This window comes from Loxodonta africana, chromosome 7, assembly GCF_030014295.1.
Source record: "Loxodonta africana isolate mLoxAfr1 chromosome 7, mLoxAfr1.hap2, whole genome shotgun sequence".
In the NCBI taxonomy this organism is placed as follows: domain Eukaryota; kingdom Metazoa; phylum Chordata; class Mammalia; order Proboscidea; family Elephantidae; genus Loxodonta; species Loxodonta africana.
The window spans coordinates 105,576,566-105,598,522 of record NC_087348.1 but is presented as its reverse complement, the minus strand read 5'-3'; the positions used below and the strand labels follow the sequence as shown (position 1 = coordinate 105,598,522).

The following is a 21,957-nucleotide window of genomic DNA, read 5'->3' as shown; positions in this document are numbered from 1 at the left end:
GTGGTTAATGTGGTCCATTAGTACTTTGGACTAATTGCTGCCTTGAGTCTTTGGTTTTCTTCACTCTCCTTTGCTCTGGATGGGAAGAGACCAAAAGTTGTACCTTAGATGGCCTCTCACAAGATCCCAGATGCTAGCTACCCACCAAAGTAGGATACAGAACATTATCTTTATGAACTACGTTGTGCCAGTTGATGTAGATGTCCCCCAAGTCTATGGTCCATCCCCTAAGAGCCTAGGAACTTCATCCCTTGAGGTGTTCAGTTATTTCAAAGAAGTTTCCATGACTATATCCCTTATGTGCTCTATTGTCTATGTTAATATACATGTAGCACCTACAATTCTGTATGTAGAAATATCCACAAACCTATACCTGCAGGTGGGTATGCTCCCTTACACCCTCCCACACTTCTTTTGCATACTTACCTATGTATGTATTCATCTGGAAATTATTGTTTGTTAATACTACTGTTGCAGGATTGTCTATGTTAATTGCTGTAGTTGACCTTTATTTTTGCATTCCTCTGTGTCTTCGTTTGCCTCAGTCATGTGCTGACTTCTCCATATAGAGTATTGTCTTTCCATTCACCAATATTAACACATGCGTCTTAGTTATCTAGTACTGCTATAACAGAAATACCACAAGTGGATGGCTTTAACAAAGAGTTTATTTTGTCACAGTAAAGTAGGCTAAAAGTCCAAATTCAGGGTGTCAGCTCCAGGGGAAGACTTTCTCTATCTCTGTTGGCTCTGGATGAAGGTCCTTGTCCTCAATCTTCCCACGGTCAAGGAGCTTCTCAGGCTTAGGGACCCCGGGTCCAAAGGATGTGCTCTGCTCCCGGTGCTGCTTTCTTGGTAATATGAGGTCCCCAAGTCTCTGCTGGCTTCCCTCCTTTTATCTCTTGCGAGATTAAAGATGGTACAGACCACACCCCAAGGAAAATCCCTTTACACTGGATCAGGGATGTGGCCTGAGCAAGGGTGTTACATGCCACTCTAATCCTTTTTAATGACAGGCAGAGATTATAATTTATAACACATAGGAAAATCGGAAAACGGAGGACAACCACACATGGCCTTAGTTGACACAAAATTTGGGGGAACACAATTCAATGTCTTCTATCTAGCTAGTAATTATCCCTCCTTTACCCTCCCATCCCTGGATGCCTTAGAGAATTTTTTTTCTGTGTGTTAACCCCTTTTTTTTTTTTAATAGTGGTCTCATACAATATTTGTCCTTTTGTGATTGACTTATTTCACTCTGCATAATGTCCTCCAAATTCATCCATGGTGCGAGCTATTTCATGGACTTGTCATTATTCTTTATCATTGTATGGTATTCCACTGTGCATATGTACCACAGTTTATCCATTCATCCAATGATGGACACTTAGGTTGTTTCCACCTTTTTGCTATTGTGAATAATGCTGCAATGAACATGGGTGTGCATATGTCTACTCATGTCACAGTTTTTATTTCTTTAGGGTATATACCTAGTGTGGAATTCCTGGATCCTATGGTATTTCTATTTCTAGTTTTTTAAGGAACCTTCATATTGTTTTCCATAGTGGTTGTACAATTTTACATTTCAACCAGCAGTGTATAAGAGTTCCAATCTCCCCATAAACTCGCCAACATTTCTTTTTTTTTTTTTTTTAATTAATGGCATTATTTTCAGGGTGAGATGCTATCTCATTGCAGTTTTGATTTGCATCTCTCTAATGGCTAATAATTTCAAGCATTTCTTCATGTGTTTGTTAACCACCTGAATGTCTTCTTTGGTAATGTGTCTGTTCATGTCTTTTGCCCATTTTTTAATTGAATTGTCTTTCTGTTATTGACATGTTGAAGTTTCTATACATTTTAGAGATCAGACCCTTCTCGGATAAGTCATAGCGAAAATTTTTGTTCCAGTCTATAGATTCTCTTTTTACTCTTTTGGAGATGTCTTTTGATGAGGATAAGTGTTTAACTTTTAGGCAATCCCATTTATCTAGCTCATCTTCTGTTTGAGCATTTTTCATTATGTTTGGTATTCTATTTATGCTATATATCCAGGCCTCTAGTGTTGTACCTATTTTTTTCTTCCATCATCTTTATAGTTTTAAAAATCCAATCCTTTAGGTTTTATATTTAGGTCTTTGATCCATTCGAATTAGTTTTTGTGTATGGTGTGAGTTATGGGTCCTGTTTCATTTTTCTACAGATAAGACATCCAGTTACGCCAGCACCATTTGTTAAAGAGACTGTATTTTCCCTCACTTAATGGATTTTGGCCCTTTTTCCGAGGATCAGCTATCCAAAGGCGGATAAATTTACATCTGGATTTTCAGTTCCGTTCCATTGTTCTACGGGTCTGTCGTTGTACCAGTATACCTCGCTGTTTTGACTACCATGGTGTGTAGTAGGTTCTGAGACCAGGTAGTGGGAGGCCTCCTACTTCATTATTCTTCTTCAAAGATGCTTTACTTATTCAGGGCTTCTTTCCTTTCCACATAAAGTTGGTGACTAATTTTTCCATCTCTTTGAAGAATGCTGTTGGAATTTGGATCAGGATTACATTATATCTATAGATCACTGTGGTAGTGTTCACATTTTCACAATGTTAAGTCTTCCTATCCATGAGTATGGAAGGTTTTCCATTTATGTAGTTCTCTTTTAATTTCTTGCAGTAGCGTTTTGCAGTTTTCTTTATATAGGTCTCATGTCCCTGGTTAGACTTATTCCTAAGTATTTTATTTTTGAGGTGGAAACCCTGGTGGCATAATGGTTAAGTGCTACGGCTGCTAACCAAAAGGTCAGCAGTTCAGATCTGCCAGGCACTCCTTGGAAACTCTATGGGGCAGTTCTACTCTGCCCTATAGGGTCACTATGAGTCGGAATCGACTCAATGGCGGTGGGTTTGGTTTTGGTTTGTATTGCAAATAGTATTATTTTCCTGATTTCCTTTTCTAAGTTCTCTTTGTTGGTGTAGAGGACTCCAACTGATTTTTGTATGCTTATGTATCCTGCTACTTTGTTGAATACTTCTTTTAGTTCCAGTTGCTGTCTCGTGGAATCTTTGGGATTTTCTGTACATAGGATCATATCATCTGTGAATAGGGATAGTTTCACTTTTTCATTACCGATGTGGTTGCCTTTATTTTCCTTTCTTGCCTTATGGCTCTAGCTAGGACTTCCAGCACAATGTTGAATAAGAGTGGTGATAAAGGGCATCCTTGTCTGGTTCACGTTCTCAAGGGAAATTCTTTCAGTCTCTCTCTGTTGAGAATAATGTTGGCTATTGGTTTTGTATAAATGTCCTTTATTATGCTGATGAATTTCCCTTCTATTCCTATTTTGCTGACAATTTTTATCAAAAATGGATGTTGGACTTTATTATAATAAATGCCTTTTCTGCATTGACTGAGATGGTCATGTGATCTTTTCTTTTTGTGGTTGATTACATTGATTTTCTAATGTTGAATCATCCTTGCATACCTGGTATGAATCCCACTTGGTCATGATGTATTATTTTTTTTTATTTGCTGTTGAATTTTATTGGGTAGAATTTGTTGAGAATTTTTTTGTCTATTTTTATTCATGAGGGATATTGGTCTGCATTTTTTTTTTTTTTTTGTGGTGTCTTTGCCTGGCTTTGGTTATGCTGGGTTCATAGAATGAATTCGAGAGTATTCCTTTCTTTTCTATGCTCTGAAACAGTGTGAGCAGTATTAGTGTGAGCTCCTCTCTGAATGTTCAGTATTCTCCAGTGAATCCATCCAGGTCAGAGCTGTTTTTAGTTGGGAGTATTTTCATTACCTCATCAATTTCTTCTTTTCTTATAAGTCTGTTCAGACATTCTACTCCAGTTTGTGTTAACTCAGGTAGGTGGCATGTTTCCAGAAACGTGTCCATTTCCTCTAGATTTTCAAATTTGTTGGGGTACAATTTTTCATAATATTTTGCTATGATCTTTTTTATTTCAGTTGGTTCTGTCATAATGTCAGTTATCTCATTTCTTATTTGGGTTATTTGCTTCTTCTCCTGCTTTTGTCAATTTGGTCAGTGGTTTGTTGATTTTATTAATCCTTTCAAAGAACCAAGTTCTGGCCTTGCTAATTCTTTCTGCTGTTTTTCTGTTCTCTATTTCTGCTCTAATCTTCATTATTTCCTTTCTTTCAGTGACTGTGGGCTTCTCTTGTTGCTGTGTTTGAGTTGTAGGATTAATGCTTTGATTTGGGCCCTTTCTTCTTTTCTCTTGTGTGTTTATTGCTATAAATCTCTGAGCACTTCTTTTACTATACTCCAAAGGTTTTGGTATGTTCTTTTCATTCCCATTTGACTATAGGGATTTTTTTTTTATTTCATCTTTGATTTCTTCTATTCCCAAACTATTTTAAAGCAAGGTGTTACTCAATTTCCATGTATTTGATTTTTTTTTCTTGCTCTTCCTGTAATCAATTTCTACTTTTACAGACAGTGTTGTGATCAGAGAAAAATGCTTTGCATTATTTCAGTGTTTTGGATTTTACTGAGGCTTGCTTTTGTGGCCTAAAATGTGGTCTCTCCTGGAGAACCATACATGTGTGTTGGAAAAGAATGTATAGGGTTCTGTATATGTCTGTGAGGTTGAGTTCGTTGATTGTGACATTTACGTCTTCTGTATCTTTGTTGAATTTCTTTCCAGTTGTTCTGTCCTCCACAGAAAGTGGTGTGTTGAAGTCTCCTATTATTATATTTCTCTTTTCAATGCTGTTAAAGAGTTTGTTTTATGCATTTTGGAGCCATGTCATTGGGTGTGTAGATATTTATTATGGGTATGTCCTCTCGGAGGACTGACTCTTTACTCATTATATAATGTCCTTCCTTATTTCTTTTTGCAGGGCTCTGCCTTAAAGTCTATTTTATCCGACATTGGTATTGTCACTTCTGCTCTTTTTTGATTATTGTTTGCTTGATATATTTTTTCCACCCTTTGGGTTTTAGTTTATTTATGTCTAAGGTGTGTCTCTTGTAGACAGCTTATTGATGGGTCATGTTTTTTTAATTCATTCTGCCATTCTCTGTCTCTTTACTGGAGCATTTAAGCCATTTACATTCACTGTGATTATCAACAGGTATGTTTACTGCTGTCATTTTGTTGTGCTTTCTTTTTTTGTGGGGTTGATGGTTTCTTTGTTCTGCTAAAATTTCTGTGCTGAGTTTGTGGATTTTCATTTCTTTCATTGTTTTTGATTTTGTGTTTACTGAGTCTTTTTCTCCTTTTTTTATTTCAGTGAGTAAGTTAACTTCCTTTGTGGTTACCTTAAATTTACCTTTATCTTCCTAAGTTTAAAGTAATCTTTTTTTTCTTGATATTGCCTTGACTTCCTCCCTGTATGAAAGTTCTATAACTACACCACATTTCCCCCTTTTTATTTTGATGTTGTCACCATTTACAGATTGATGTCTCTGGTTTCTTGTTTTTAGCCAGTTTTTTTTGTTTGTTTTTTCAGAGTATTCTAGGTTGGTATCTGGCTGATGCTGTCCTGTGTCCTAATCTCAGGCTGTTGTCTGTTGTTCTTGGTTCTCTGTCCAAAGGACTCTAATATTTTTGTAAATTTGATTTTTTTTTTAATTCCTCTAATTTCTGTTCATCTGTTCAATTTCACCATTGTATTAGAGAGACAATTTTGCAAGATACATAATTCTTGGTTGGCAATTTTTTTCTTTCAAGGTTTTACATGTCATTCCACTAACTTCTTGCCTGCATGGTTTCTGCCAAGTAATCAGAGCTCAGTCTTATTGGTTCTACTTTGTAGGTGACTTTTTGTTTTTCCCAAGCTGCTCTCAGGATTCTTCCTTTGTCTTTGGTTTGGACAAGTTTGATTATGATATGTCTTAGTGACTTTTTTTGGGGGTCTATCCTGTACAGGGCTTATTGAGCTTACTGGATGGATATCTTCTTATATTTCATGATATTAGGAAGTTTTCTGCCAGCAAATCTACAACAGTTTTTTTTTTGTCTCCTCCTCTTCTAGAATTTCAGTCATACATAAATTTTTCCTCTTTTTCCTCAAACAAATTGGTGTCAAGGGATTTGTCCTCCATTTTGCCGTTTTCCATTGATTCAATTCTGCTCCTATATCCTTCTATTGGAGCCTTGATGGCACAGTGGTTGTGTTCAGCTGCTAACCAAAAGATCCGCAGTTCGAATCCACCAGCTGCTCCTTGGAAACCCTATGGGGCAGTTCAACTCTGTCCAATAGGGTTACTAGGAGTTGGAATCGACTGACTGCGATGGGTCTGGTTTGGTTTTGATCCTTCTATTGTCTATTTCTGAAATTTTATTGTTAATCTTCTGGATTTCTAGTTGCTGTTTTTGTATGGTTTCTAATTGTCTATTTGTCATTTTGTTCTTGTATTGTTTTCCTGAATTATTCTATTGTTTTGTCTGTGTTTTCCTTGATGTCTTGAAGAACTCTATATATTAGTCTTTTTAACTCTTGATCAGTTAGCTCTACTACTAGTTTTTCCTCCAGAAGGTTTTCTGGTTCTTTATTTTGATCACTTGCTGGAGCCATCTTGTCTTGCTTCTTTATGTGGTTTGATATTGCCTGTTGTCTCCAAGTCATTAAAGTGTTATTATATTTATTTATTGTATGCTTGATGCATCCTAATTTTTTGTTTGGTTTTGTTTTCATGTATCTGAGTAGGCAGGGAGTGCATACTACTCTGGTCACTAGTCTGGAGGTACTGGAGGTCTCACCACCTGTCACCAGGTGAGTGGGGCAGCAGCTGTTGAGTCTGGGTCTCTGCTGGATATAGCTGGTGTTGCTCTTGAGGTGATGTGTTTGGCTGGCTGGTCACCTGGGCATGGGTGTAGGGAGTGTTTTCAGTGGTCACTGAATTGGGTGTTGTGTGTGTGTCTGCACTGCTGGCTGCCAGGTGATCACTGCAAGGGTTCCCAGGTCATTGGTTGCCAGGTGGATGGTACAGAAACTCTCACCACCTCTCCTGGGCAGGCAGGGCTGCATGGGGGTGGTTGTAGCAGGCACAAGTCTTTGGTTGCAGGGAGGCAGTGCAGAGGGCAAGGCAGGGGATTCTGCTGGTCCATGGTACCTGCTAGGGGAGTGTGCCCCTTTTTCCTATAGTGGAATGTGGTAGAGGGTGTGCCACCTGTCCTCGTGCCCCAGTGCAGATGGCTAGAGGGAGCAGGAGGCACTACTGGCCTGCAGAACTCGCCACGGGTGGCTGGGTTTAGGACAGGGTACCTCTGGTTTGCAGGCTCTTGACACCAGTGGCTGGCAGAACAGTGGGTGCCGCTGGTCTGTGGGCCCCTGGTGTGGGTGGCTGTGTGTAGGAGCAAGTGCTCCTGGCCCTTGGGGCCCCGACACAGTTGGCTGGGCAGAAGAGGGGGTGCCACCAGTTCCCAAGTGCCCAGCAGCAAGGCAGAAAAGCAGACACTGCCGGTCTGCAGGCCCTGGCTCAGGCGGCTGGGCTTGGGAGTGGGCGTTGCCCATCTGCAGGCCCCCAGCATGGGTGGGTGGATGGAAGAGGGAGTGCCACCAGACCATGGGCTCCTGGTATGGGTGGGTGGGTAGAAGAGGGCACGCCACCTGCCCACAGGCTTCCAGTGCAGATGGCTGGGCAGAGAAGTGGGCAGACAGTGTGAGCCTCCAGCATGGTTGGGCGGACAGAAGAGGGGACACTGCCAGTCCACAGGTCCCTGGCATGGGTAGCTAGGCAGAGAAGTGGGTGTCACCATCCTGCGGGCCCTCGGCACCAGTGGCTAGGAGGAGAGGTGGGTGCCACTGGTCCATGGGTTCCTGACATGAGTGGCTGAGTGAAGGGGCGGGCACCACCAGTCTTTAAAATAAACAGAAAAATAAGTATCTCTTTTTTTCCCTCAAGAGCTCACACTGAAGAAATAAACTGAAAAGATATAATAGGAAAGCAACAAAAGAAATGGGAGGGAAGAGATAAGGCTTGAGATGCACATTAACAGCCTCTTCTTGTCCCATCCTTTAAATCTTTTTAGACCTTTGACACCAATCCCTCCCTATGGTCTTAGGGTCCTCTTAGGGGACCAAAACATATTTGAAAACAAAATTCAGATAAGGAGTTGATTGATAACTGAAAAAAGTTTAATAGACATAGAGGAAATAGGTCACAGAGATTGCCTGGTCCAAATGAAGGCACCAAGGGAAGTAACAATACAGAGTAAATTCAGCCTGGAACTCCAGAACCAGAGAGGGATTTAAAGCAAGGTAGATAACAGCATGTTGTATATCCATGGTCAGTACCAAGGAACATCCTATTACCTGCCGTCTGGGGTATTCTGACATGATTAAAAAGTTACGCTGTACTTTCTGGGGGAGCAAAACTAAAGAGAAAACTGATGGGAAGTCAAGCAAGCTGCAGCGGTTTGAGAGCTGGAGAAAGAAGTAAGAATTGCACCTGGCTCTAATGCCTCCGTCCACTATTGGCCAGATGGCATACATGTCTGAGCTTATACCAGGCTTTTCAGGGATGCAGGGACAAGGGATAAAGCCCAATACATTATTCACTTAGGACACATTTGGGGGAAGGAAAGATGGGAAGAAAATGAAGAAAGCAATAGCAGATATGAAATGAGCTCTTGCCCTTTCTATCTAGCCACAATATATTCCAGTCAAGTGATACTATCGGATTGCTGAGATAAGAAGAGCCTGTCCTGGAAATAAAGGTCCCACATATATAGAAATGTCTCTTTGCACATCCGTGCAATTATCCTCCAAACCATTCTGCCTAAGAAATGCAGTTACATAAAAAAAAAAAAAAAAAATCACTGTTTACTCCATTTTCATGATCCCTTCCATCTAACGCCCCCTGCCTCACAAGTTGGCATCAAAGGTCTCAACAGAGCTCTCTAGTCCAAAGGAGCACAGCTTACAAATTAACATCAGCAAGCAGAGAAAGGCAAGAGGTGGAGGGAAGAGGAGTGGTCAGGGAGGGGCAACAAGGGATCAGACATAAGGATTCCAAGGCAAGGGAGAGGTTTCCAAAGAGCAGATATTATTTCCTCCACTTAAAAATCACATGCTTTTCTCTCAATGTAAATTAACACAAACCCTTAGTTACCACAGCTGTAAGCTTAAGGCTACTCACTTCCCCACTGCAGCCCTTGTACACATGCTACATCACAACCCAGTTCTGTCTCTTCTCTGCTTCTAGAAGTCACATACGAATGTCAGGCTCTTTTCTCTGGAGTTACCCTTTTCAGAGCCGCAGAGCTATTACAAAGTCACCTGAGACTACAGCCTGACACAGAAACAAGCTTCAACCCTGAGGCCTTCATATCCTACTTGAGTGAAATACTACACAGCCCTAGAGTCCAAGTCAATATTCTAATTTCAAGGTCACCTCAATCCCTGCTACTCCTTTCCTTGCTACTTCTACAGGAAGGAACTGCAGGGCTGGACAGAGCAACAAGAGCAACAGGCTGTAAGGAGAAATGTATAGGTTGAGACAACAGTAAGACCAGCCTCCAGTGCCTCCACAATTAAGGTGATATTATCACTCACCACATTCTCAGCCCAGCCCTACAGAAAGCTTTCATTTATGTTTTTTCTCCTTACTTTTTTTCTGTCACTCATTTTCAATTATCTAAATTCTCTATCTGAAAATGAGTAAAAACAAAACCCACTGCCGTTGAGTTGATTCCAACTCATGGCAATCCTATAGGACCGAGTAGAATTGCCCCATAGCGTTTCCAGAGAGCAACTGGTGGATTTGAACTGCTGACCTTTTGGTTAGCAGCCTGAGCTCCTAACCACTACGTCACCAGGGCTCCTGAAAATGAGTACTAGGGAGATAAAATAGCAACAGGTCAACGTGGTAGGAAAGATAAAGTTCATTAGATAGCTCAGCAAGGTCCCTAGTCAGAAATGAACACTTTTGCTGTTGTGGGGCAAAACCCACCCACGTAAGAATGAATTGGTTGCTGTCAGACTACTTTCTACCTAACCAAATAAAAATAAATCACAGGAAGAACTCAAGGAATCTCTGGGCTTTGTGGCTTCTCTGCTTGAAAGGCAGCAAGAACAATCTGATCACTTCCAGTGGGCACTTCCCCTCTGGCTCTGTGGAGAAGCTTCTTGGTCACCACCACTGGAGAGGATGTGACATAGGCAAGTGGACAAAGCTCCCTTAAAGGAAATTGACAGGGTGGAACTGCCCCACAGGGTTTCCAGGGAACAGCTGGTGGAATCGAACTGCTACGCTGTCTTGTAGGATCACTATGAGTTAGAAATGACTGGAAGGCAATGGGTTTATTCATTAGCAGAGGATTTAGAAACACAAGCAGAAACAATTGTGCCAGCATTAACAACTCAATCAAAGGCTAGCCTACACATACTCCACAAGGAGGTGAATACTCAGGCTCAGCACAAAAAACACAGGGTGACAATTGCCCCTTTGGTTCTATCACAAAAAGTATGTGGGTCCTGGATAAAAGTGGGTTATAACATCTGAGAGTAAAGAATAAAAAGATAAAATTCTAAATTAAAAGAAATTATTCTAAACAGCTATGCTTAAAGAGCAAGGAAAAATTACAGAAGCAACCACAGATTTTATGAAAAAAGGTAACTGACCCTAAGGTGTTATTTCAGAAATGAATAATAAAATGGACAGGGAAACTAGCTGGAAAACTAATAAGAATCTAATAGATTTGAAATAATTTGTTACCTTACAACCCTGGTTTTTATTTGGTTGGCATTAGGTCTACGATTTTAACGACACAGAAGAAAGAAATGGAGTGACAATAATACCACTGCCCGAAAAGCCCTTTCTTCAGACCACAGAAAGATGGAGAGAAGACAAAGGCAGCATATTAGTGTTGAATGGAATCAGCTCTGGTAGAGACTTACAATGGACAAGATTTATTCACAGTAGAAATGGACCCAAAAACATGTTTTGGCACGGAGAGATCTACTTGACTTTATTTATGATGCCAAGAGGTTGTAATCAATATCTGATTAGTTAGAGGTAGAAAGATAGTCATTTTGATTGTCTTTAGGAGCCAGAACAGTTTCCTTGTGTTTGCCTGAAGAACAACACTGTGGTCTGTGCCAACAAAATCAAATTGGACTTCTCTAGTTACCAGTGCAAGTTAGTTAACTATTCAGTCAAGCCATACATTCATTATTTTATTTTGCCATATGATGGCTTTCATTTTACATTTTATGTAAAATAAAAGATGACTGCAATTTCTAAAAAAATGTAAATCATAGAAATGCACCATTTTGACCAGCAAAATTTTACTAAACAATCTCAGCAAATTTCAATAGAATTTGTCTTTCGATCTCATAGTCTTTTAATTTCATTAAACACAGTAAGTTATGAGTTAAAATGGTTTTTTTTTTTTAACCTGACAGGAAAAATATAAACATGATTTCTGAGTAGAGAAAATGAGGTACAGGCAGCAGGGCTTTCTCACTGCTATAACACTTCATTTTTAAAAGTAAATACCAATCATCATTTTGATTCCAGGGAATAAAAATTTTAAATTTAATTTATTAATCTCTTTTGAAGTCTGAAGCCAAGACAACATTTTAACAATACTGCCTGATAGTACAGGCCAAGTCTAATACATTAATCACAATGCAAAGTTTTGGCCAAATTAAAGTGGCTCTCTCTGTTACCAAGGTATCAGAGTTTGTCTTTTTGTTGGGTTTCAATTTGCCATAACAACCAAGGATAGGATTACGTATCAACAGAAGTACACAGCACTTGATGAAATTGAATATGAGGGATTAAGCATTTTTAAAGTCTGTGTAATAATTCCTGTTGCAACACAAGTTCTGCTGCATAATTCACAACGGCCTAAAAACTTTTCAGCAATAAAATTATATTAAAAAAATATACCATCATCCCTATACATTACATACTGTAGACATCACAACCACTTAAGCCTTTTATTAGCCTAGAAAAGTACAACTTTTTCCCTGAAAAACTCTAAAAAGTGATCATATTTCAGTCACAGCTGTCCTGAACTAACTTTCATAATCAGCAGTGACTATATTTTGTCACTTCGTTATTCTAACACAGTAAATATGGTGACAATAACTTTGTTTAAAAAAGGGAAGCTGGAGGAGTTGGATCCGATTAGTGATGAAACCGACTTTTTAACAACCTGTGTGTATGTGTGTATATATATACATACATATATATATATTTTCTTTTTTTAGTTAAAACATCCATTATATTGGTGAAACAGCTGAGAGGGAACAAGCTGCCAAACTTGCCAAAACTATTTTAGTTCTATAGGATTTTGATCCCTCCTAACACAACAATGGCATACAAACTTAGCTATAAAGAATTCAGTCCCTATGAATGAAAACAAACATAATAAGTCTATGCTGTTATTGTTGTTGTGTGCTGTCGAGTTGATTCAGACTCATACTGACCCTATAGGACAGAGTAGAACTGCTCCATAGTTTCCCAGGAGTGGCTGTCGGATTCGAACTGCTGACCTTTTTGGTTAGCAGCCTGAACTCGTAACCACTTCATCACCAGGGCTTCAATAAATCCATTAAAAAAAAAAAAAAAATCCACAGGAGGTTTAAAAGTAACTTCATCAGTTTTTTAAATATTCAAGTGTAATGCTTCTGTAAAAGATTAAAACTGGACATTTCAACTTCATCAGATTTCCAGTTGTTCTTAACCTGCCAGTACATAGGTTGGCTACGTTGCCAAATAGCCCAACTAGTCATGGACACAGAGATGATGTTACCTGGAAAAACGAACATGGCTCCCACGGCATTCATTCAAATGATATGTGACTCACTTTTGCATCCCTGAAGTAAAATGGCCACTTTCTCCAATTAAATTACTCTATACTAAAGCAGCACTGTTTGTGAAGAGTTACTTCAAATCCATAATACTCCACCACTAGAGTTACCAATTAAAAAAAAAAAAAGACCAAATCCATATACCCGTGATCCTTAAAAATCCTAAAATGTAAGAAACATTCTTACTTTCAACCAAGAATTATATTGGAATGAACTAAAGACATCTTTTGAAGTAATTTTAAGTATACTCTTATTCGTTATTACAATTCTACACAGATAATTTTAACTTGCTTATAGACATAATTTAATCGATAATGTATCATAATGCCAACTACTACAGTGATCCAGAATCAGATTCTGGCTACAGAGGGAGCTTAATTATTAAGCAAGACCGTTCTAAAAAGCTTCAGTATTTCTGATTGGTAAAAAACCAAAAACAAAGCAAAAAAGAGCATTTGTCATTGAAATAACACTGAAGTTCGAGCTCGGGCCCCCTTCTTTGTATTCAACATAATTAACTCTTCAGGATGAGACATTTAGTCACATTAATAAATTACAGTCATCTTCAAGAAAATTCTATGGGCAACTCTGGTGCTACAGTTGTGTATCTTGGATCCAGCCTGGGGATGAAATCCTGAAAGTGTTTAGATGCACTAGTACCAAATACATCAAGAACTTTTCTGTTCATGGTGGCAAATCTGTAAAACAGAAGGTGAACAAGTACTTAATTGAAATTTTAAAAATAAAATAATTCACACTAACCAACTTATATTTATTTCATGGGATGGGAAAAAAGGCTGACATGGTAAAAGACCTAAAATCAATTACTGATTCCAAAGTCACACAGACACTCTTCCTCCAGATTCACTGTGCCATGTATTATTAATGATATGATCCTCAGGCCTGAAACCCCAGAGATTACCATCATTACTTCAAACCCTTTTAGAGTTATTTGTGTCGAGTAGAAACTTAAGTCCGTTACAATTTCTCCAATGAATGAAATCAAGGGAAGCTAAATAAATGAATGAGCTAACATTTACTAATGGGACAAAAACTCTAAGAGAAAGGCATTCTAATGAGTTGACAAAGATAGCATATTTTAGTTCTAAGATTTTTGAGAAACATTAAGTTAAATAAAATATTAAATGTAGTATCTCTCATAACTGCCAAAATAATATCTCACGATCAAAAGAAAACACATCCAAATGTGCAAATATTTAATGATTAAAAGGCAAACAACATATGGGTTTTCAAATGTCTAAGACACAACAGAGTAAGATTAGGTTTAAATTAGTTAGACTTAAAATGCTATGTAGCAACTAATTAGCAATTAATAAGATAACACATTAATCTAGAACACTTCAAATATCTAAAGCATTACAGGGAACAAAACAGTCAAAATAATGCTCACTAAAAGAATACCCTATTTTGTTTTTATTAAGTTTGTCATATTTGATTTATATCTCAACATCTACTTTACCACTGAAAGAATATTCCTTCAAGAAGACAAAAAGATTCATAATCCTTTTATGGAAAATGCTTCTTTTCTATCAGCAGTGAAAACATCTTAATTGAAAGCAGTTGCTCAAAAATCACACAGGTGTACCAATAGTCACTGCAGCATTATTCATAATAGTTAAAAGGTGTAAACAACCCAAGTGCCCATCAACAGATAAATGGATAAACAAAATGTGGAATATGTATAAAACAGGCTAATACTCTGCCATAAAGAGAAATGAAGTCCTGATGCATGCCACACGTGGATGAACCTTGAAAACATCATGCTGAGTGAAATAAACCACACACTAAAGGGCAAATACTATATGAACCCACTTACATGAAATATCCGGAATAGGTATATCCATCGAAACAAAGGAAGATTGGTGGTTACCAGGGGATATGGGAAGCGGGAATGGGTGAAAAATCACCATAATGTCAACTTAAAATTGGTGAATAGTATTTTTATTTGAATTATTCTTCAATAAAGATTAAAAATAAGGAAATGCACGTCACCTAAAACAAAAACATTGTAAGCACTTACTTGCCCTTAGTGAGCCTTAAAAGGAACTTCCAGTAAGATGGCCGCAAAGTCTGAACTTCCATGACAGCCTGATTAGAATATTCAGTTGGAGACTTCTTTTAGTATATAGCAATATTATCAGCAGTTTTAGACAAGAGAGTAGTTTTATCTCTATTTTTATTTCTCATTGTATTTTCAAAATGACAGTGATTGCAATAATGATAAATGCATGTTTTTGTTTAAGTCAATATAACTATCAAGAATCTTTGTAAATATGCCTTCGAATAGAAATATTGCTTATAAAATAATAATTGAGTTAATAGTCATTATTATCAGGTTGCACTTACTGAGTACCCACGGGATAGCAGATACCTTGCTAGCAGTAGTAAGTTATCAACCTGGCAGCATTACTGTGAGAAAGACCAATAAAACCTGTCCCAAAAACTTTGCAACAGCTTCCAAATTATTAATATCAATGATGATTATAAATTTAAAGAAAATGGATAATTCTATTAAACTAGATTCTCCCCTCTCCCCCACTGCTAATACCCTTAGCAAAATTGAGGAAATGAAATTATTTATGCCTATAGTAACTTTTTTCTGCAAGAAGGGTAATTAAATGGGGACATTCTACCTCAGGCTCTAGAGCAATAATTTACTTATAAATTGTACTCTATTTAAACTCTATTTAAACCTAGAAAGTGGTATATTCATAAAACAGGACCTGTCCCATTAAGTTAACATGTTCAATGATTTGAAACCAGGGCTTTGAAACCTCTGCTGAGAATCTGCATTTCTTCCAATGCTGCTGGTTAGGGACCAATTCTGAAAACCACTAAGAAAGCCCAAAAAACCCAAAACCAAACCCATTGCTGTCAAGCAGGTTTCGACTCACAGTGACCCTACAGGACAGAGTACAACAGCCCCATATGATTTCCAAGAGCGGCTGGTGGATTTGAACTGCCAGCCTTTTGGTTAGCAGCCATATTACTTAACCATTGCACCACTAGTAGGGCAGTGATTCTCACAATTTGTTATACATAAGAATCAGCTGGGGATCTTGTTAAACTGTAGATTCTGATTCAGCATATCTGGGGTGGAAATGCAAATTCTCAGCAGGGGTTCAACCCAGAATGAACCAGTTCAAAGCCCTATTTGAAACTTGCAAGCTATCTTGCTAAAAAAAAAAAAAAAAAACCAAGATAGTATAAAATGTAATGAAGAGAGATGTTTTCAGGCTTTTACTCTTCTCCCATTGGTTTAATGTACATTAGAAACAAATAACTCTACAGCTCATTTCAAAAAGATACTTACTGCCTGGAAGCAAATTGCTGTAGAGATGGAATAGATGATAGTATCTGCATGGGGGAAATAGGGAACCTTCCCTGCTTCAATGCCTTTGAAATACATTGTCTACAAAACAAGCATAATGCAAGATTTATAAAGAAAACAACTTTAAGCAGCATTAACAGTATAAAAAAAAACCATATAGTTGAGCAATATGCTCTTGCCCTACAACTGTTTTTTCTACCTTTCCAAATCCTAACGATTCCTGGGAGCTCAAATCATGTCACGTCTACCATGACAGCATTAAATGTCACCCCTTCCCCTTCCTTCATTTCCTTGCTCCTAACCCCAGCTGAAAGTGATAATACTATTCTGTGAAATTCAATAGCACTTTATTTCTACCTTTTATGTCATTTATTTCTCAAAGCCTTTTTGTACAGTGCTCAAGGTCCTCCCTTCCCTATTAGGTCTATTCATTCATTCATTCATTCAGTAAACATTTAATAATGCCAACTATATGCTGGGCACTGTGCTTGAGCTAGGGATTAAAAAATGAATAAAACATAGTTAGGCCATAACAGAAATCACCAATACACGCTGACGAAGGCTGTAACAGTGGTATGTGTGTGTATACATATATATCTGTATCACTCTGGCTCCCCAGAAGAGGGAGCAATTACTCTATCTAGGACAAAGGACCACGGAGAATTTCAGAAAAGACTGCATTTTACAGAGCAGTGCTGCTCAACCGTCTCTGGTGAAAGAGCACGTTTTTCTTTTTTAATTTCCAATCTGTCACGGATTCATACTTATATGAAATACAATCAAAATAAATTACTAAATAAAAGAACTTAAAAAAGATAATACAAAATCCAAGCCCAAATTTTTAATATTAGATTCAAAGGGCAAAATATTATTCTGTCCAATTGTTATAAAAGTTTCTAAATGCTTACTCTTGATTCCTAAACATATTTTGTTGTGACTGGTAACAAAGAATTCATGGACTAGAACTGGCCTACTGACCACACTCTTAATAGTGCTATCTTATATGATGCGTAAGATCCACAACTAGATAAAAGAAAAGCAGGTGTAACAGGCAGGCATGAAAATACCCAGTACGTGTGGGGAACTGCCAGCAATTTCATATGGCTACAACAAGGGATAATGCATGGAAATGTGTTTACTAAAACATGGAAAAGCTAAAGTAAGACTAGTAAGAAAAGTCAAAGAGGACTAAGACAGAGTGATGTTACAGTGGGTGGAAGGAGCTTCAAGAAGAAATGACATAAAAAGGATGGCAACTGAAAAAATATCATTGGCAGATGGCAACGCCTTCTCTTTTTCATCTGTGTATTGTCTTTAACACCTACCCCAGTCCAGAACACTAAAATATTTGTCCAATATAATGTTTATTAATAGTATCCCATCTGATTTGCCATAAGAAGTCCTCAGTGACCCACATAAGCTGCCATAACCAAAGAGAAAGCAACAAAGGAAGTAATCAGGAGAACGCATTACATATGAATCATTCAAAAGGTGTACAGTGAGAAGTAAATACATGTGAACTGTGTGCCAGGGATCGGGATACGTAAGGACTGTAAGATATGTACGAAGAGTTACAATCTACTTAGGAAACAAGATAAGCAATCATATATGAGACATTACTTTGAAAATAACATAACAGCATATTATGAGGTACAGATATATTCTGGTAGATTCATGTTGAAGAAAATGTAATTCAGACGGGGTAGAATGGCACCATAGAGATTCTATGTGAAAAGGTATCTCTTGATATATGTAATAATTATGTTCCTAATTATTTCTTATAATAAAACTTATCTACTGAATCAGAGTCCAAGTTAATGAAGGGCAGGGATCATAGCCCATACTTCTTCTATATGTTTACCAGCACCTGGCACAGTAATGGGAATATAATGGTTAATAAATATATGCATTTGACTTAAAAGTTCCTAGAAAAAACTGTCTACATAGCTGATTTTTATATAGTATTCATTATATAATAATACAGCATTTTAATATAAAATTAACTTCAATCATAGAAAAATGACTGTCTTTTGCACTACAGTCATTAAACCCACAAAAGGGCATGGTAAGCTTAAATTTCTATCCTGATCCAAGCCACCTTCTCCTGCTGTGATTAACCGTTCTCCCCAGCTTCCAGTCTTGCCTCCTTCTAATCCATTCTCCATATAATACCTAGAATGTTCTTCTTAAAATATGAATTAAAACAGTCCATCTCTATGCTCCAAACTCTCCAATGGCTTCCAGTTGCTCTGAGAACAAAATCAAACCCTAACCCCCAGTTGTTAAAATCTTACATGATCTAGCTCTTCCCTGTCTTTCAAGCAATCAATCTCTCTTTCTCTCACACACACACTTACTTGGTTACTACTCTGGGAGCAACAAACCTCTAGCACTCAGACTGAAGTCTCTAAATACCATGTCCCACCAAAAAAAAAAAAACTAGGGCTTTTCTTAAAGAAAAGGCTGATTCCCCATCTGGGGCAGGAAATGTTCGATGATCCTGGAGTATCTTGTCTTATCAGAAGACAAGAAAGCTATCTGAGATTACTAGGATTATACCAAAAAGAACCAAAAATATAAAATACCCAAACTTGTTGCTGTTGATTTGGCTCTGACTCATAGCAACCTTATAGGACAGAGTAGAACTGCCCCATATGGTTTCCAAGGAGCGGCTGGTGGATTCAAACTGCCGACCTTCTGGTTAGCAGCCAAGCTCTTAACCACTGTGCCACCAGGGCTCCAAAAAGAAGCAGGGGTCAATTTAAAGAGACTTTCATGGCCAAAAGTGAGGAAATTTGGGCATAATGACTGCAATAGGCTAAAGTAAATCAAATATGTTAAAATCTATGTCTTCATAATGATAGCTGAAAATAAAAACTCATAAGTCAACTGTGCAGGATGCGAGGCAATGAACTCATTCCGAACACTGGTAAATAAAGGAAATTTATTTTGTCTTTTCTAAAAAAAAAAAATTTCAGAGTAATAAAATAGTTGATAAGGAAAAGTGCTTATTTTTAGAAGAATGGCAGCTAATAAATGCAGAAGAAACAATAATATTAGATTATTACCATTTTGCAACCCCCAACGAGATGACCAGTAGCAACAATGATCATTAATGTCTGCTAAAAAGTTTAGGTGAAAGGCTAATGGGGAATCTCATGTTGGCTCTTCCAACACCTGAGTCCACTGAGCAATCTTAACATCATAAAAAGAGAGACAAGGAGATATTTTTATGCCTCCTAATGTGATGCAACAGAAAGTTCACCCACACAGTAACTCTGAAGTATTTCTGCCACCCCACAAAAAAAAAGAAGAGCCTGAATTTGCTTAAGCCACTAGATCTAATTAACAGTTTGCAGGAAAGACAGGGATTAATGAAACATGTTAAACACCACCAGTGAGGATGCAATCAGCAAAATCCAGAATCCGGTAAATTCCATGTAACCAATGACATGGTTCTTCAACAAATAAAAAGCAAGGGAAAAAAAAAAAAGAGAGAGAGGTTACCAGCTGCTGTAAATTAAGAGACTTTTGTTTGGATACTGATTCAAACAGATTGCGAAAAAACATTTATGAGAAAATCTATGAAAATCTAAATTCTAACTGAATATATGATCATGTTAAGGAGTTACTATTTTTTAAATGTATTTTTTATGATAATGGTATTGTAGTTATATTTTGAAGGTATTGTTTCTTTGTTTGTTTTAAGGAGTCTTTAGCCTTAAGCCTTTAAGGGGTCTTTAGCCTGAGTTTTACAAATGAGATGATGGGATGTCCAGGATTTGCTTTAAAATAATTCAGCTCTGGGGGGTATAGAAGAAACAACATAGGCCAAGTGCTGATTATCACTGAAGCTGGACGATGAGTGAATGAGAATTAATTACACTACACTTTCTACACTTGTATATGTTTAAAAATTCACACACACATACACACAAATACAAGAACTGATTTTTTAAATACTTCCAAAGTATTAGAATTTGCTTCTGCAGTTAGGATATATATTTGCTGCTAAATCAGTAAGACAGCAGCTAAAAAAGCTCTGTATCTTTTGGAGTGACACATGCTTAAAAATTTTTACTTACCTCCACCAGTTTAGAAGCTAAGTACATGGAAATTGTTGTGCTCTTATAAAACATCATTGATAAACCTGCCAAAAATCCTGAAACAATAAATAAGGCAAAAACTGATGAGATCTCAAAGTATTTCTTTGTTATTAAATCATCTGGCAATGTTAATCACTTCACTTAAATAGGAAGGAATCATTTTGTAGAACTGTCTCTTCTTAAAATATATTTAAGCATAGTAATATAACTGATGATGTTAAAATGGGGTAAGTTTGTATTATCACATATTTCTAAATTTTAAATTGACCTTCAGAGTTAGTAACCAACACTCCTGATACACACAATACAAGAAACTTTATAAGTTAAGCTAAAAAAAAAATAGTGGCTTAATCAAATATAATGACTTAAAAAAAAATAATTTTTAAAGGCTATTGGTATCATCTCTGAATTCAAATGCAAATATCATTTATTCAACTACTCTCCAAACAGCTTCAATTATTTTCAGTGGTATCATCACCTCTCTATAGCCCTACCTTCTTTCTGTAAATGGAGAGTCAAAGAACGTAGAGGCAAGAATACTAACATACAAAAATATATATATTATTAAAATATATGCCTCTCTTGCCAGTGGTAAAAATGCAGTTTTTAAAGAAATCTAATTAAACTTCTATTAATCATTTATGTAATATTTTAAGTCTTCATGTTCTTTTGAGACATATTCCCTAAGATTTCTGGCCCTGTAGCAGGTCACAGAGCCAACCTATTGTATTGCCTACTCAAAATATCAGATGCCAAGAGTGACTTGATATGTTTAACTTTGCAAACACAAAATGTTTGGACTAGTGCCACAGTAAGGATTTTATTACCAAGAAAGGAAGATATATAGATACTGGGTGAATTTGGAAGATACTTCCTATTCATTCCTATTTCCCATTGATACAATAATAATTACTCATTTTTTTATCATTGTTTTACCAGCTATAATAGCATGCAGTTCATCATCCAGGTTTCTGACCCAGCGCAGGAAGCAACTAGTACCCTGTATTAAAGAGAAAATACAATGACTTGAGTTGTTTTACACCTAGAAAATAATTCATGAAAACAAAAACATTGTAATGTTCTCATTACAGTGCTCCACTAGGTAACCTTAGAGGTAAATTGGTGGTCCCATCTAAATCAAACTGAATACATGAATGGGAAAATTATGAACAATAAGTTGTTATAAAGTTATTCTTCTGGATGGACTCTATTAAGAAATTATACATAATATTTTTATTGTAATATTTTTCAAAATGAATCCCAAAATTCCACTTTTGCCCAGATACAGAATGCTAGAAAGAGCGTCACTCCCACTCTCATAAGGAGAAAAAGGTGGATAAACCAAAAACTGTCAAACCAGAATTCTGTACCCAGAGAAAATATATTTCAATACTGAAGGTAAAATAAATACTTTTATCAGATACATAAAAGCTAAGGAAATTCACCACCTACAAAAAAATGTTAAAGGAAGTTCTTTAGGCAGGAGGAACATAATGTCAGACAAAAATTTAGATCTGTAAAAAGAAATGAAGAGCTCTGAAAATGGTAAAAATGACGTTAAAGTTAAAAGACATTTTTTGTTACCTTTAATTGCTCTAAAAGTAAATTAATTGTTGAAAGCAGGGGTCAGCAGTCTAGGGCCCACTGGCCAAATCTGGCCTGCCACCTGTTTCTGTATGGCTCAAGAGCTGAGAATGGTTTTTAC

The 21,957-nt window shown here is 37.3% G+C and overlaps 1 protein-coding gene across 7 annotated transcripts in view; it reads right to left on the bottom strand.

The window, feature by feature from the left end:
* Positions 1-7,197: 7,197 nt before the first annotated feature.
* TMEM135 (transmembrane protein 135) overlaps positions 7,198-21,957 on the bottom strand; it is a 274,512-nt gene continuing 259,752 nt past the window's right edge. For 3 of the 7 annotated variants that reach the window (XM_064288806.1, XM_064288808.1, XM_064288807.1), the window contains 5 exons: positions 21,189-21,252; positions 20,232-20,308; positions 16,129-16,227; positions 14,836-14,903; positions 7,199-13,492 (listed from right to left, as the gene is read on the bottom strand). In XM_064288806.1, the coding sequence (XP_064144876.1) occupies positions 13,360-13,492; positions 14,836-14,903; positions 16,129-16,227; positions 20,232-20,308; positions 21,189-21,252 (441 nt within the window). In that variant the 3' untranslated portion in view covers positions 7,199-13,359. Of the gene's footprint in view, positions 13,493-14,835; positions 14,904-16,128; positions 16,228-20,231; positions 20,309-21,188; positions 21,253-21,957 lie in introns of all 7 variants that reach the window. The other 4 variants (XM_064288810.1, XM_023558537.2, XM_023558535.2 and 1 more) reach the window with 3 other exon arrangements.